Genomic DNA, 13,013 nt, shown 5'->3' on the forward strand with positions numbered 1-13,013 from the left:
CTGCGGACTTTTTAGGTCCCCACAATGATATAAGAACCAACCAACCAACCAACCGACACACACACACACACACACACACACACACACACACACACACACACACACACACACACACACACACACACACACACACACACACACACACACACACACACACACACACACACACACACACACACACACACACACACACACACACACACACACACACACACACAGAGAGAGAGACACACACACAGACACACTATCTCTCTCACACTTTACAGACATACACAACCCTCCCTCCACCTGGTCCAGAGGGACCAACAGATGGCTTCCTCCAGATTGGAGAAGGAAATATCAAACTGCAGAGCAGAGTGAATTTCATATTATCATATTACAGCAAGCCGATTAGACTTAAACATTTAAGAGCAGAAATAATCCATAGGGTTTCCACACTTTATCCCCCATATTGGCCTCTTTAGAATGTATTTGTGGCATGACAGATGATGCAGCCATACATTTGAGTGGAGTCTGTGGATGATATGATGGGAATAATTAAATTAATCAAGATTTGTAGATGGAAAGTAATTATCTTATTGTTGTTGCTTTCAAGGAAAATTCATCTTATTATGTTTGGTTGGAACCAGGATCAAATATCAACAGAAGGTGTGTTTGTCCATCGAGTTTTAGAGGAGAGATGGAGATAGGAAATAGAAATAGACAGAAAGTGGGATGGAAAGGAGAAGAAGAGAGTGATTTAGAGCAATAGAGAGAGAGAAAAACTTGTGGAAATGGGGAGAAAAATACTTCTTCAAAAGAAAACTAATGTTAATTTATTTCTCATGTCAATCTGATTTCCCATGTAGGGTTGTGGAGAAGAGCGGGAGAAACCAAGACGGCTCTGTCAACGGGGGGAGCCGGAACATCCGCCACTTCCGCTCCAGCTCAGTGCCCATCCCCCTGACTATAGAGAACTTGGTACATTCCAGCCATGGCCCATCCATCAGACCGGCCCTTCAACAGGCGGCCCATACCACTGAGGATGGGGGAGGCCTGGCATCACCACGGAAACAGCCTCCCCCTAAACCCAAGCGGGACCCCAGCACTCGTCTGAGTGCGTCCTACGAGGCGGTCAGCGCCGGACTGACCCTGGGACCCCCGAGAGAGAGCCCCACTCCCGAGGGCTACGGGTCCCCTGCAGGGAGCCCCCCTAAAACACAGTTGTCCCCTACGGATGGTACAATATAACACCCCAATTAAGACATACTGTTCAACTATCATTACCTTAGACACTATGTACCCCAAAACACAGCTGTCACCTATGGATGGTACACATACACACCACAACACACCAACTATCATTACCTTAGACACTATCTACCCCAAAACACAGCTGTCACCTCCAGATGGTACATATACACACCACAACACACCAACTATCATTACCTTAGCTTCTATGTACCCCAAAACACAGCTGTCACCTATGGATGGTACATATATACACCACAATACCCCAACTATCATTACCTTAGCTTTTATGTACCCCAAAACACAGCTGTCAGTGTGACTGTTGTGAACTGTTTCTCCTCTCATCTCTCCCCTCCCTAGCTCTGTCCAAGCCGCGACCCCACAGTGATGACTACACCACCATGAGGAAGGTGCCTCCTCCCAAGCCCAAGAGGAACCCCAACACCAAGCTCACTGGCTCCTATGAAGAGATCAACGCTGCCGGCTTTAACCTCCTCCAGCTCCGCCCCGCTGATGTCAAACTGGCCCTGCTGTCCCGCACCGGAGGGCTAGGGGGTATGGGGTGTCTGAGAGGGCTGATGCAGCGTGCAGCGTCTGTGGACGGCCCACAGGGGGCGACACTGAGCCTGCACCATAACCAGGATGAGGAGGATGTGTACATAGAGATGGTGGGGGCTCAGGCCAGGAGTTACAGTCTGGGAGGGAGTTACCAGGACCCCCCCGACAGCCCCGAGCAGGGAGACACCGAGGCCGTCTACGAGGAGATGAAGTACTTCCTGCCCGAGGAGGCGGGACTTCCTGTGGGAGGGGCAGTTGCTGCTGCGAAGGCAGCTGTAAAGCTGGAGGCGTTAGGATTGATGTTAGGGGGGTTAGGGTTGGGCTTGTCTCCCTCTCAGAGTGGAGAGGGGAAGAGGGCAGGGCTGGGGGGTGTATCTACTACTATGGAGGCCCAAACATCTGCCGCCGGAGGAAACAGCAAGCCCCTTCATAGTAAAGAAGGAGGGTGTGACATCCCTGCACCATTCCCCAACCTGCTCACCCACCGCCCCCCTCTCCTGGTGTTCCCCCCCTCCCCTGTCACCTGTTCCCCTGCGTCTGACGAGTCACCCCTCACCCCTCTGGAGGTGAAGAAGCTGCCTGTGTTTGAGTCCAACCTGAACTACGCCGGCCCAGACAGCCCCCTCTCACCTCAGTACTACCGCCAGCGCGCTGACTCCTCCCCCTCTCTTTCCGTCCTCCTCCCAGACAAGCCCACTCCTCCCCTCACCCCTCCGCCTCCCCCTCCTCCCACCAATGCCCTGCCTCCCCCCTATCGACCCCCCTCCCACTTCCCCTTCCCCCCAGAGTCCAGCATACTCTCCCTTACCCGGGCTGCTTCTATCACGGGTGGGGGCGGCTTGGACTCTCCCAAGCCCTCCTACCACTCCTCGTCTCATAGGGCTGCAGGGGACAAGCCCCCTCCCTACTCTCCGGCCAAGTCCACCCGCCCAGAGCCGCGCCGTGCCCATTCCTGCTCATCCTCGCCCCTGCTGTTCAACCCAGCCAACGGGAGACCCCTGACCAGCCCTCAGCCAGCCCTGGATGAGCTCAATACCTTGTTCAGCTCTGGACGCAGCCTGCTCAAGAAGACCACTACAGGACGCAAGATGAGGGAGGGAGGTGAGTCACAATGTAACACACACACACATACACAGATGACCTTTACATCTGTGAATTCCTTCACACACTGTCTCATACACCCCCTGACCATGCACACACACACACATTTGAACCAGAAGACCCCAGAACTGTGTCTTTGTATGTCTTTGTGTGTCTTTGTGTGTGTGCAACAATGTGTGTGTGCATGTGTGTGTGCACGTGTGTGTGTTGCTAAACTCTGAGGTGATGAAGACATGAATCCATCACAGCAGAGGCTAATTCCAAATAATGTATGCAGAGCAGAATACCGATACCTGCTAATTATAAAAATCCTAAAAATAGCTTTTTTCTACAACCACCTAAAAGGAAGTGATTCCCAAACCTTCCATAACAAAGCCATCACCTACATAAAAATGAACTTGGAGAAGGGTCCCCTAAGCAAGCTGATCATGGGGCTCTGTACACAAACAGACCCCACAGAGCTCCAGGACAGCAACACAATTAGACTCAACCAAATCATGAGAAAGATAAATACTTGGCACATTGGAAATAATTTACCAAAAAAACTGAGTAAACTGGAATGCTATTTGGCCCTAAACAGAAATTACACAGTGGCAGAATACCTGACCATACTGACTGACCCAAACTTAAGGAAAGCTTTGACTATGTACAGACTCAGTGAGCATAGCCTTGCTATTGAGAAAAGTTGCACACTGTCCACAAAATGAGGTGGAACTTCCTAACCTCCTTCCAAATGTATGACCATATTAGAGACACATATTTCCCTCAAATTACACAGACCCACAAAGAATTTGAAAACAAATCCAATTTTGATAAACTCGAAATCTATTGGGCGCAATACCACAGTGTGCCATCACACCAGCAATAGAAAAAAGCAACCAGTGAAGAACAAACCATTATAAATTCAACCCATATTTATGTTTATTTATTTTTTCCCTTTCGTAATTTAACTAAATGCGCATCGTTATAGCACTGTACATAGCTATAATATGACATTTTAAATGTCTCTATTCCTTTAAAACGTTTGTCAGTGTAATGTTTACTGTTCATTTTTTATTGTTTATTACACTTTTGTTTACTGTCTGTTTCACTTGCTTTGGCAAATCTAAACATATGTTTCCCATGCCAAAAAAGCCTTTGAATTGAATTGAATTAAATTCAGGAACGAGGAGGAGGAGGAGGAGGAGGAGAGAGGGTGATTTCCCTTCTTCAGATTGTGAAAAGATATGTCACTCCTTCCCACATGTAATCTCACTTGTCTTAATTAAGTGACAGGACGTCTCAGTTGAACGTGTAATGTTTGCACGGCATGACACCCACCCACACACTGATGCTGATGCTGCTGTACAGTACATTAGTGCAAACAATGAAAAATGATCTCAACCATTATCAAAATCTGATATGATGTAGGATGAAATCTAACTAATAAATCAATGACAACACAATCACATAATCATGTCCTCACGATGTATAAATCTTATATTAAAACATCTTCTTTGGGTTAGATCATATGGAGTAACAAAGTGTAGATGAGCTAATATTAAACAGGTGTCTATAGGCATTGAGACGCGACAACTAGATTACGATTATCAGGTCTTAACTGCAGCTGGGGAGAGAGCCACTTTGTCATACCCAGGTACTCTCTCTACCAGACCCCAATCTAACCTCATATAAGATAATTAAAATCATTAATATAGACTCAATCTCATCAGAGATATGATGTTTGCTGGGAATGTAACATCCAATATCACCTCAATATCACAGATATACCAATCACACCCCAGCTTGGAATATTCCATTTCATTCTGAAATGGTACAGGAAAAACATGATGGGAATTGATTTGGGGTTCCATGCCTCTGAAGGGGAACAGATGCTCCGGTCACAGCCGTGCCTTCCACTGATGAAGTTAAGAGATGACTTTAGAAAGGCAATTTCACCAAATGTCACTACGCATGCAAGTCCCTGTTTACATATGGCAGGGAGGAATCAGGCTGATAAATAGGACTCAGGTGTCCCTCGTCTCTCTCTCTTTTTTTCACACACACGCTCACACACACAAACACCAACACCACTTTACAGTACCCAGACATATGTTATGTAGCTCTATCTGTGTTTAGTGCCTGTATAGTGCATGCAGAGCAGAGCAGCATATATAGGCCCCTTAGTACCGGTGATGCAGGACCTCGCCTTTGGAGAAGCAGAGTAGAAGTATGTATCACTCATATCAATGGAGAGGGTCAACACTAGAGCTGCACTAGGTCACAGTGTTCCTACACATGTACGAGATTGATGGGGCTGTAGTGGCGCGGATCGAGAGCTTCAAGTTCCTTGGCGCCCACATCACTAACGACTTAACATGGTCCACGCACACGCGCACAGCTGTGAAGAGGGCACGACAGCGCCTCCGCCCCCTCAGGAGTCTGAGAAGATTTGGCATGGGCCATCGGATCCTCAGAAAGTTCTACAGCTGCACCATCGAGAGCGTCTTGACTGGCTGCATCACTGCTTGATATGGCGAATGCACCACCCTCAACCGCAAAGCGCTACAGAGGGTAGTGAGGTCAGCCCAGTACATCACTGGGGCCGAGCTCCTTGCCATCCAGGACCTCTATACCAAGCGGTGTCAAAGGAAGGCCCAACAAATTGCCAAAGATTCCAGCCACCCTAGTCATATACTGTTCATTCTGCTACCGTCCGGTAAACGGTACCAGAGCATTGGCTCCAGGACCAACAGGCTCAGAGACAGCTTCTACCCCCAAGCCATAAGACCGCTAAATAGCCATAAGACTGCTAAATAGTTCATTAATGGTTACGCGGTCTATCTGCTCTGACACTATCTTGCACTGACTCAATGCACACTCACAAGACTATACACTGAGTGTACATTAGGAACACCTTTCAATGACAGACTGACCAGGTGAATCCAGATGAAAACTATGATCATGGATTTTGTATGTGTACCATTCAGAGGGTGAATGGGCAAGACAAAATATTTAAGTGCCTTTGAACAGGGTATGGTAGTAGGTGCCAGGTGCAGCAATTTGAGTGTGTTAAGAACTGCAACGCTTCTGGGTTTTTCACACTCAACAGTTTCTTGTATGTATCAAGTATGGTCCAGCAACTAAAGGACATTCAGCCTTCTTGACACAACTGTGGGAAACATTGGAGTCAACATGGGCCAGCATCTAGGTGGAACGCTTTCAACACCTTGTAGAGCAACAAGCTCTCACAGTCTCACAGAATTAGAATTTCATCCATGTTTCTCAAACGTCAAATTTCGAAGTTGTTCCAAATGTCAAATTTCGAGGTATTTGAGGTTAAGTTTAGGCATTAACTCCAAAATCTTAAGGTTAGGAATTAAGGTTTAGGATTGTCTTAAATATCACTGGATTCAACCATGCAACCTTTGGCATCAGATGCAGATGCTGATGCCAATCCACCATTTGCATCCACAACACCTTAGCAAAACCCAAACCTATTTCAAGGTAACAGCGCTCACTGTTGCCCCTAGTGGCCAAATGTTTTCTACACTCAGTGTATGTACACACTGTATACCCACACAAATACACACAACACTGACACTCTCACACAAAACCCACACACATTCACATGTACCACATACGCCTGCACACATAACACACACGCACACATACCGACAACACAAACACACATACATACAGACGCGCACACACACACATACACCTTTACACTCATCCAATGCTGCTGCTACTCTGTTCTTTATTTTACTCTTATTATTATCTATCCTGATGTCTAGTCACTTTACCCTGCCTTCATGTACATATCAACCTCAAATACCTTATTATTATCTATCCTGATGTCTAGTCACTTTACCCTGCCTTCATGTATATATCTACCTCAAATACCTTATTATTATCTATCCTGATGCCTAGTCACTTTACCCTGCCTTCATGTACATATCTACCTCAAATACCTTATTATTATCTATCCTGATGTCTAGTCACTTTACCCTGCCTTCATGTACATATCTACCTCAAATACCTTATTATTATCTATCCTGATGCCTAGTCAATTTACCCTGCCTTCATGTACATATCTACCTCAAATACCTTATCATTATCTATCCTGATGTCTAGTCACTTTACTCTGCCTTCATGTACATATCTACTTCAAATACCTCTGTACCCCTCCACATTTATCTGGTACTGGTACTCCCTGTATATAGCTCCACATTGATCTGGTACTGGTATTCCCTGTATATAGCTCCACATTGATCTGGTACTGGTATTCCCTGTATATAGATCTACATTGATTTGGTGATGGTATTCCCTGTATATAGATCCACATTGATCTGGTACTGGTACTCCCTGTATATAGCTCTATATTGATCTGGTACTGGTACTCCCTGTATATATATGCCAATTGATCTGGTACTCCCTGTATATAGCTGCACATTGATCTGGTACTGGTACTCCCTGTATATAGCTGCACATTGATCTGGTACTGGTACTTCCTGTATATAGCTCCACATTGATCTGGTACTGGTACTCCCTGTATATAGCTCCACATTGATCTGGTACTCCCTGTATATAGCTCCACATTGATCTGGTACTGGTACTCCCTGTATATAGCTCCACATTGATCTGGTACTGGTATTCCCTGTATATAGCTCCACATTGATCTGGTACTGGTATTCCCTGTATATAGATCTACATTGATTTGGTGATGGTATTCCCTGTATATAGATCCACATTGATCTGGTACTGGTACTCCCTGTATATAGCTCTATATTGATCTGGTACTGGTACTCCCTGTATATATATGCCAATTGATCTGGTACTGGTACTTCCTGTATATAGCTCCACATTGATCTGGTACTGGTACTCCCTGTATATAGCTCCACATTGATCTGGTACTCCCTGTATATAGCTCCACATTGATCTGGTACTGGTACTCCCTGTATATAGCTCCACATTGATCTGGTACTGATAATTCCTGTATATAGCTCCACATTGATCTGATACTCCCTGTATATAGCTTCACATTGATCTGGTACTGGTATTTCCTGTATATAGCCTCACATTGATCTGGTACTGGTATTCCCTGTATATAGCCTCACATTGATCTGGTACTGGTATTCCCTGTATATAGCCTCACATTGATCTGGTACTGGTATTCCCTGTATATAGCTCCACATTGATCTGGTACTGGTACTCCCTGTATATAGCTCCACATTGATCTGGTACTGATAATTCCTGTATATAGCTCCACATTGATCTGATACTCCCTGTATATAGCTTCACATTGATCTGGTACTGGTATTTCCTGTATATAGCCTCACATTGATCTGGTACTGGTATTCCCTGTATATAGCCTCACATTGATCTGGTACTGGTATTCCCTGTATATAACTTCACATTGATCTGGTACTGGTATTCCCTGTATATAGCAGCACATTCATCTTGTACTGGCACTCCCTGTATATAGCCTCACATTGATCTGGTACTGGTACTCCCTGTATATAGCTCCACATTGATCTGGTACTTCCTGTATATAACTTCACATTGATCTGGTACTGGTATTCCCTGTATATAGCTTCACATTGATCTGGTACTGGTATTCCCTGTATATAGCTCCACATTGATCTGGTACTGGTACTCCCTGTATATAGCTTCACATTGATCTAGTACTGGTACTACCTGTATATAACTTCACATTGATCTGGTACTGGTTCTCCCTGTATAAAGCTTCACATTGATCTGGTACTCCCTGTATATAGCTCCACTTATCTATCTGTATATAGCTCCACATTGATCTGGTACTGGTACTCCCTGTATATAACTTCAATTGCTACTCCCTGTATATAGCTTCACATTGATCTGGTACTGGTACTCCCTGTATATAGCTCCACATTGATCTGGTACTGGTACTTCCTGAATATAGCTCCACATTGATCTGGTACTGGTACTTCCTGTATATAGCTTCACATTGATCTGGTACTGGTACTCCCTGTATATAGCTCCACGTTGATCTGGTACTGGTACTCCCTGTATATAGCTCCACGTTGATCTGGTACTGGTACTCCCTGTATATAGCCTCACATTGATCTGGTACTGGTACTCCCTGTATATAGCTCCACATTGATCTGGTACTGGTACTCCCTGTATATAGCCTCACATTGATCTGGTACTGGTACTCCCTGTATATAGCTCCACATTGATCTGGTACTGGTACTCCCTGTATATTGCTTCACTAGTGTGTATTTTATTCCTCTTGTGTTACTGCATCATTTCAAGTCTACACCCTTTGTTTTCGGAATGTGACAAATAACATTTGATTTTGATTTGATTAAATGGGTACAATGTGTTCTCACGTTGCCTATTTCTGCAGTGATTTAAAGAGACTGTTTCATAAAATTCATGTTCAAACTCTTCCTTTCAACACTAAATATGATTTGAACACAAGCAGTAACTGTTAGATCAATATGAAACGTCACTCATTGTTAACACTCTCACACTAGAATACACACACCGTAGTCCCTCTCTCCTTCTCTCTCACTCTCTCTTTCTTTCTCTCTGAATTCAATTTCAATTCAATTCAATTTCAATTTAAGGGGCTTTATTGACATGGGAAACATATGTTTACATTACAAAGCAAGTGAAATAGGTAGCAAACAAAAGTGAAATAAACAATAAAAAATGAACAGTAAACATTATACTCAAAAAGTTCCAAAAGAGTAAATGCATTTCACAAGTCATTATGTCTATATACAGTGTTGTAATGATGTACAAATAGTTAAAATACAAAAGGGGAAATAAATAAACATAAATATGGGTTGAATTTACAATGGTGTTCTTCACTGGTTGACCTTTTCTTGTGGCAACAGGTCACACATCTTGTTACTGTGATGGCACACTGTGTTTCACCCAATAGATATGGGAGTTTATCAAAATTGGATTTCCCACAAATTCTTTGTGGATCTGTGTAATCTGGGGGAAATATGTGTCTCTAATATGGTCATACGTTTGGCAGGAGGTTAGGAAGTGCAGCTCACTTTCCACCTCATTTTGTGGGCTGTGTGCACATAGCCTGTCTTCTCTTGAGAGACAAGTCTGCCTTCAGTGGCCATTCTCAATAGCAAGGCTATGCTCACTGAGTCTGTGCATAGTCAAAGCTTCCTTAATTATGGGTCGGTCACAGTGGTCAAATATTTTGCCACTGTGTACTCTCTGTTTACGGCCAAATAGCATTCAAGTTTGCTCTGTTTTTTTGTTAATTCTTTCCAATGTGTCAAGTAATTATCTTGTTTTCTCTGGATTTGGTTGGGTCTAGTTGTGTTTCTGTCCTGGGGCTCTGTGGGGTCTGTTTGTGTTTGTGAACAGCGCCACAGGACCAGCTTGCTTAGGGGACTCTTCTCCAGGTTCATCTCTCCGTACGTGATGGCTTTGTTATGGAAGGTTTGGGAATCGCTTCCTTTTAGGTGGTTGTAGAACTGAACAGTTCTTTCGTGGATTTTGATAATTAGCGGGTTCTGCTCTGCATGCATTATTTGGTGGTTTTTACGTTGTACACAGGATGTTTCCCTCTCTCTTTCTATCTCCTTTCTTTCTCTCTCCTCTCTCTCTTTCTCTCTCTCTCGTTCTCTTTCTCTCTCTCCTCTCTCTCTCTTTCTCTCTCCTTCTCTCTCCTCTCTCTCTTTCTCCTTCTCTCTCTCCCCTGTCATGCTCTGTCTCTTTTCCCTCTCTCCTCTCTCACCTCTCTCTCGCTCGCTCTCTCTCCTTCTCATCTCTCTCTCTATCTCGCTCCTCTCTCTCTCCTTCTCTCTCTCGTTCTCCTTCATTCAAGTATATTAGCAGTGTGTAGGTTAATATAATATGAGATTAAATATTTAGCACCGTAGTGGGGTATATCACTCTTCCTCACGCTACGAAAGGGGAGATGACATGAGGACAGAACAGAGTGTAGCAGAGACATCCCACTGGGCACAGACATCAATTCATCATTGAAATGATGTGGAAGCAACGTTGATTCAGCCAGTGTGTGCCCAGTGGGATACTTCTTAATCTAACTAAGTCATTGAGACGGGACATTGAAGAGGGGCACTAACAGTAGTTTACGTATATCCACCAGAATGCCAAGGGCCTTAAAACCCAGGGGTCTAGGATAGAAACAGAAACCCTCAGGCTGACGTGACACCTTCTTCCATCTCGATGTCACATGCCTAGACATAGAATGACCAGCAAGGCACAGTGACTTGAATGGGGATGCCTTTTACTAGTTAGCATGCCTGCACACCAGAGGAGGCTGGTAGTCAGGGTCGTGAACGGCGAGATGCCACTGGGCTTAACGGGACAGCCTGCTTCCGTTCCCTCCCTGGCACTAAATGGTTATCTGTGATACCCGATGCTCCGGGGTGGCCTGGGGGTTAGGGGAGGTATCAATGCCATGCCTGTGATGAGCAGCTGTTTCCCCCCTGCCTGCTCCTCCTGTGGGATACGGGAATGCCGCAGGGACGTCATGGGAATTCCCAACTTTAAACTTGAAGCTCCCTGAGGCATTCCCAGCTTTATACTTTAAAAGTAGCAGAGAACTGACTCTAGAAATGTGATGTACTTGTAGAGTATATTATGTATTAAAATAATAGGTCTAAAAAGGAACTAAATCAAAAAGGGTAATTTTGATGTATTCATATAAATTGTTTTAATGTTTAATAAATTAATGTTTAAAATTGTATTTCAGAATTGAGTGATGCTCCATATGTTAGAGCGCGCTATGAGGAATATAATGACATCAGGGTGTTGTCTGTATCGTGTAAGGTTCATAGGTCATAGGGTCTTACCTGAGGAAATTGTAGGTCTAAAAAGGGCCTAAAATGGCCACTTTAATTATGATATTCTCAAAACTGGTTTGTGTTACAAATGTAAAAAGCCTTTCAAACATTCTTCATCCCAATGATGTCTCTATGTGAGAATTGCAAGAACAATCTAAGGTACCAAAAATATTTTTTGTAACTAACAGTTTAACAATTTAATGTATGGAAACAAACCGATGGCAGTAACAATGTGTGTGAGTGTGTTTGTCATCTCCTCCCAGGGTTCAACTCCAACATCAACCTACCAGGGAGAGAGGAGCACCCAAGCTCCACCTCCTCCTCCCCGTCTCCACAGCTACAGGACAAGAATGCCAACAACCACGCCCCCCACTCCCCAAGCCACACCCCCATAGAGAATGGCAACCGGCTGTCCAATGGTAAGACCCGAGGGAGGAGTTGGGGTCAGGTGACGCGGTGAACGGTAGGATGTGAAGAGAAGGAGGAGGAGGAGGGAAGGATGGGATGAGAGGAGAACGATCCCAACGATTCCTTTGGTTCCTCCTCATCTCCTCTCCTCTCCCTCATGATCAGTGAGGAGTGAAATGACTGGGTGGGGTTCCCTTCGATATGGTTCTGTCACCTACATTAGCCTATCAAGGTCACATCAGCAAGGTTACAGCAGTGATCACACAGGGAGATGAAGGGGACAATTTGACAGATAGTGACAAATTCACATTCACTCTACACATCCAAGTGCACAAAATAGCATTTTAATTCTGGCAGCATTTAAATCAAGCAGACCAGAGCTCCATTAATTGCAGATCCTTTCTAAGTAACCACTTCTCCCAAGAGGATGATCCCCTAGGTCAGCTTGCTCTGCGCCTCACTCACAACATCAAAACTAAAGACCAATCAAAAAACTCTTTCATTTCTAAAACCAAAAGCAAACAAATTGACTCCAAATGGAAAAACATCTATACTGAACAAAAATATAAACATGCCACAACTTCAAAGATTTTACTGAGTTACAGGTCATATAAGGAAATCAGTCAATTGAAATAAATAAATTAGGCTCTAATCTATTAATTTCACATGACTGAGAATACAGATATGCATAATTTGGTCAGATAACTTATTAAAAAAAAGTAGGGGCGTGGATCAGAAAACCAGTCAGTATCTGGTGTGACCACCATTTGCCTCATGTAGCGTGACACATGCTCAATGGGTGACATGTCTGGTGAGTATGCAGGCCATGGAAGAACTGGGACATTTTCAGCTTCCAGGAATTGTGTACAGATCCTTGCGACATGGGACTGTGCATTATCATGCTGA

At 44.4% G+C, this 13,013-nt stretch overlaps 1 protein-coding gene across 4 annotated transcripts in view; it reads left to right on the top strand.

Annotated features, from left to right (window-relative positions):
- Positions 1–13,013, top strand: part of LOC106595389 (unconventional myosin-XVI) — a 242,290-nt gene that overhangs the window by 199,675 nt on the left and 29,602 nt on the right. For all 4 annotated transcript variants that reach the window (XM_045707327.1, XM_045707325.1, XM_045707326.1 and 1 more), the window contains 3 exons: positions 849–1,219; positions 1,591–2,889; positions 11,963–12,118. In XM_045707327.1, the coding sequence (XP_045563283.1) occupies positions 849–1,219; positions 1,591–2,889; positions 11,963–12,118 (1,826 nt within the window). The remainder of the gene's footprint in view (positions 1–848; positions 1,220–1,590; positions 2,890–11,962; positions 12,119–13,013) is intronic.

Source organism: Salmo salar, chromosome ssa25 (genome assembly GCF_905237065.1).
Source record: "Salmo salar chromosome ssa25, Ssal_v3.1, whole genome shotgun sequence".
NCBI classification, from domain to species: Eukaryota; Metazoa; Chordata; class Actinopteri; order Salmoniformes; family Salmonidae; genus Salmo; species Salmo salar.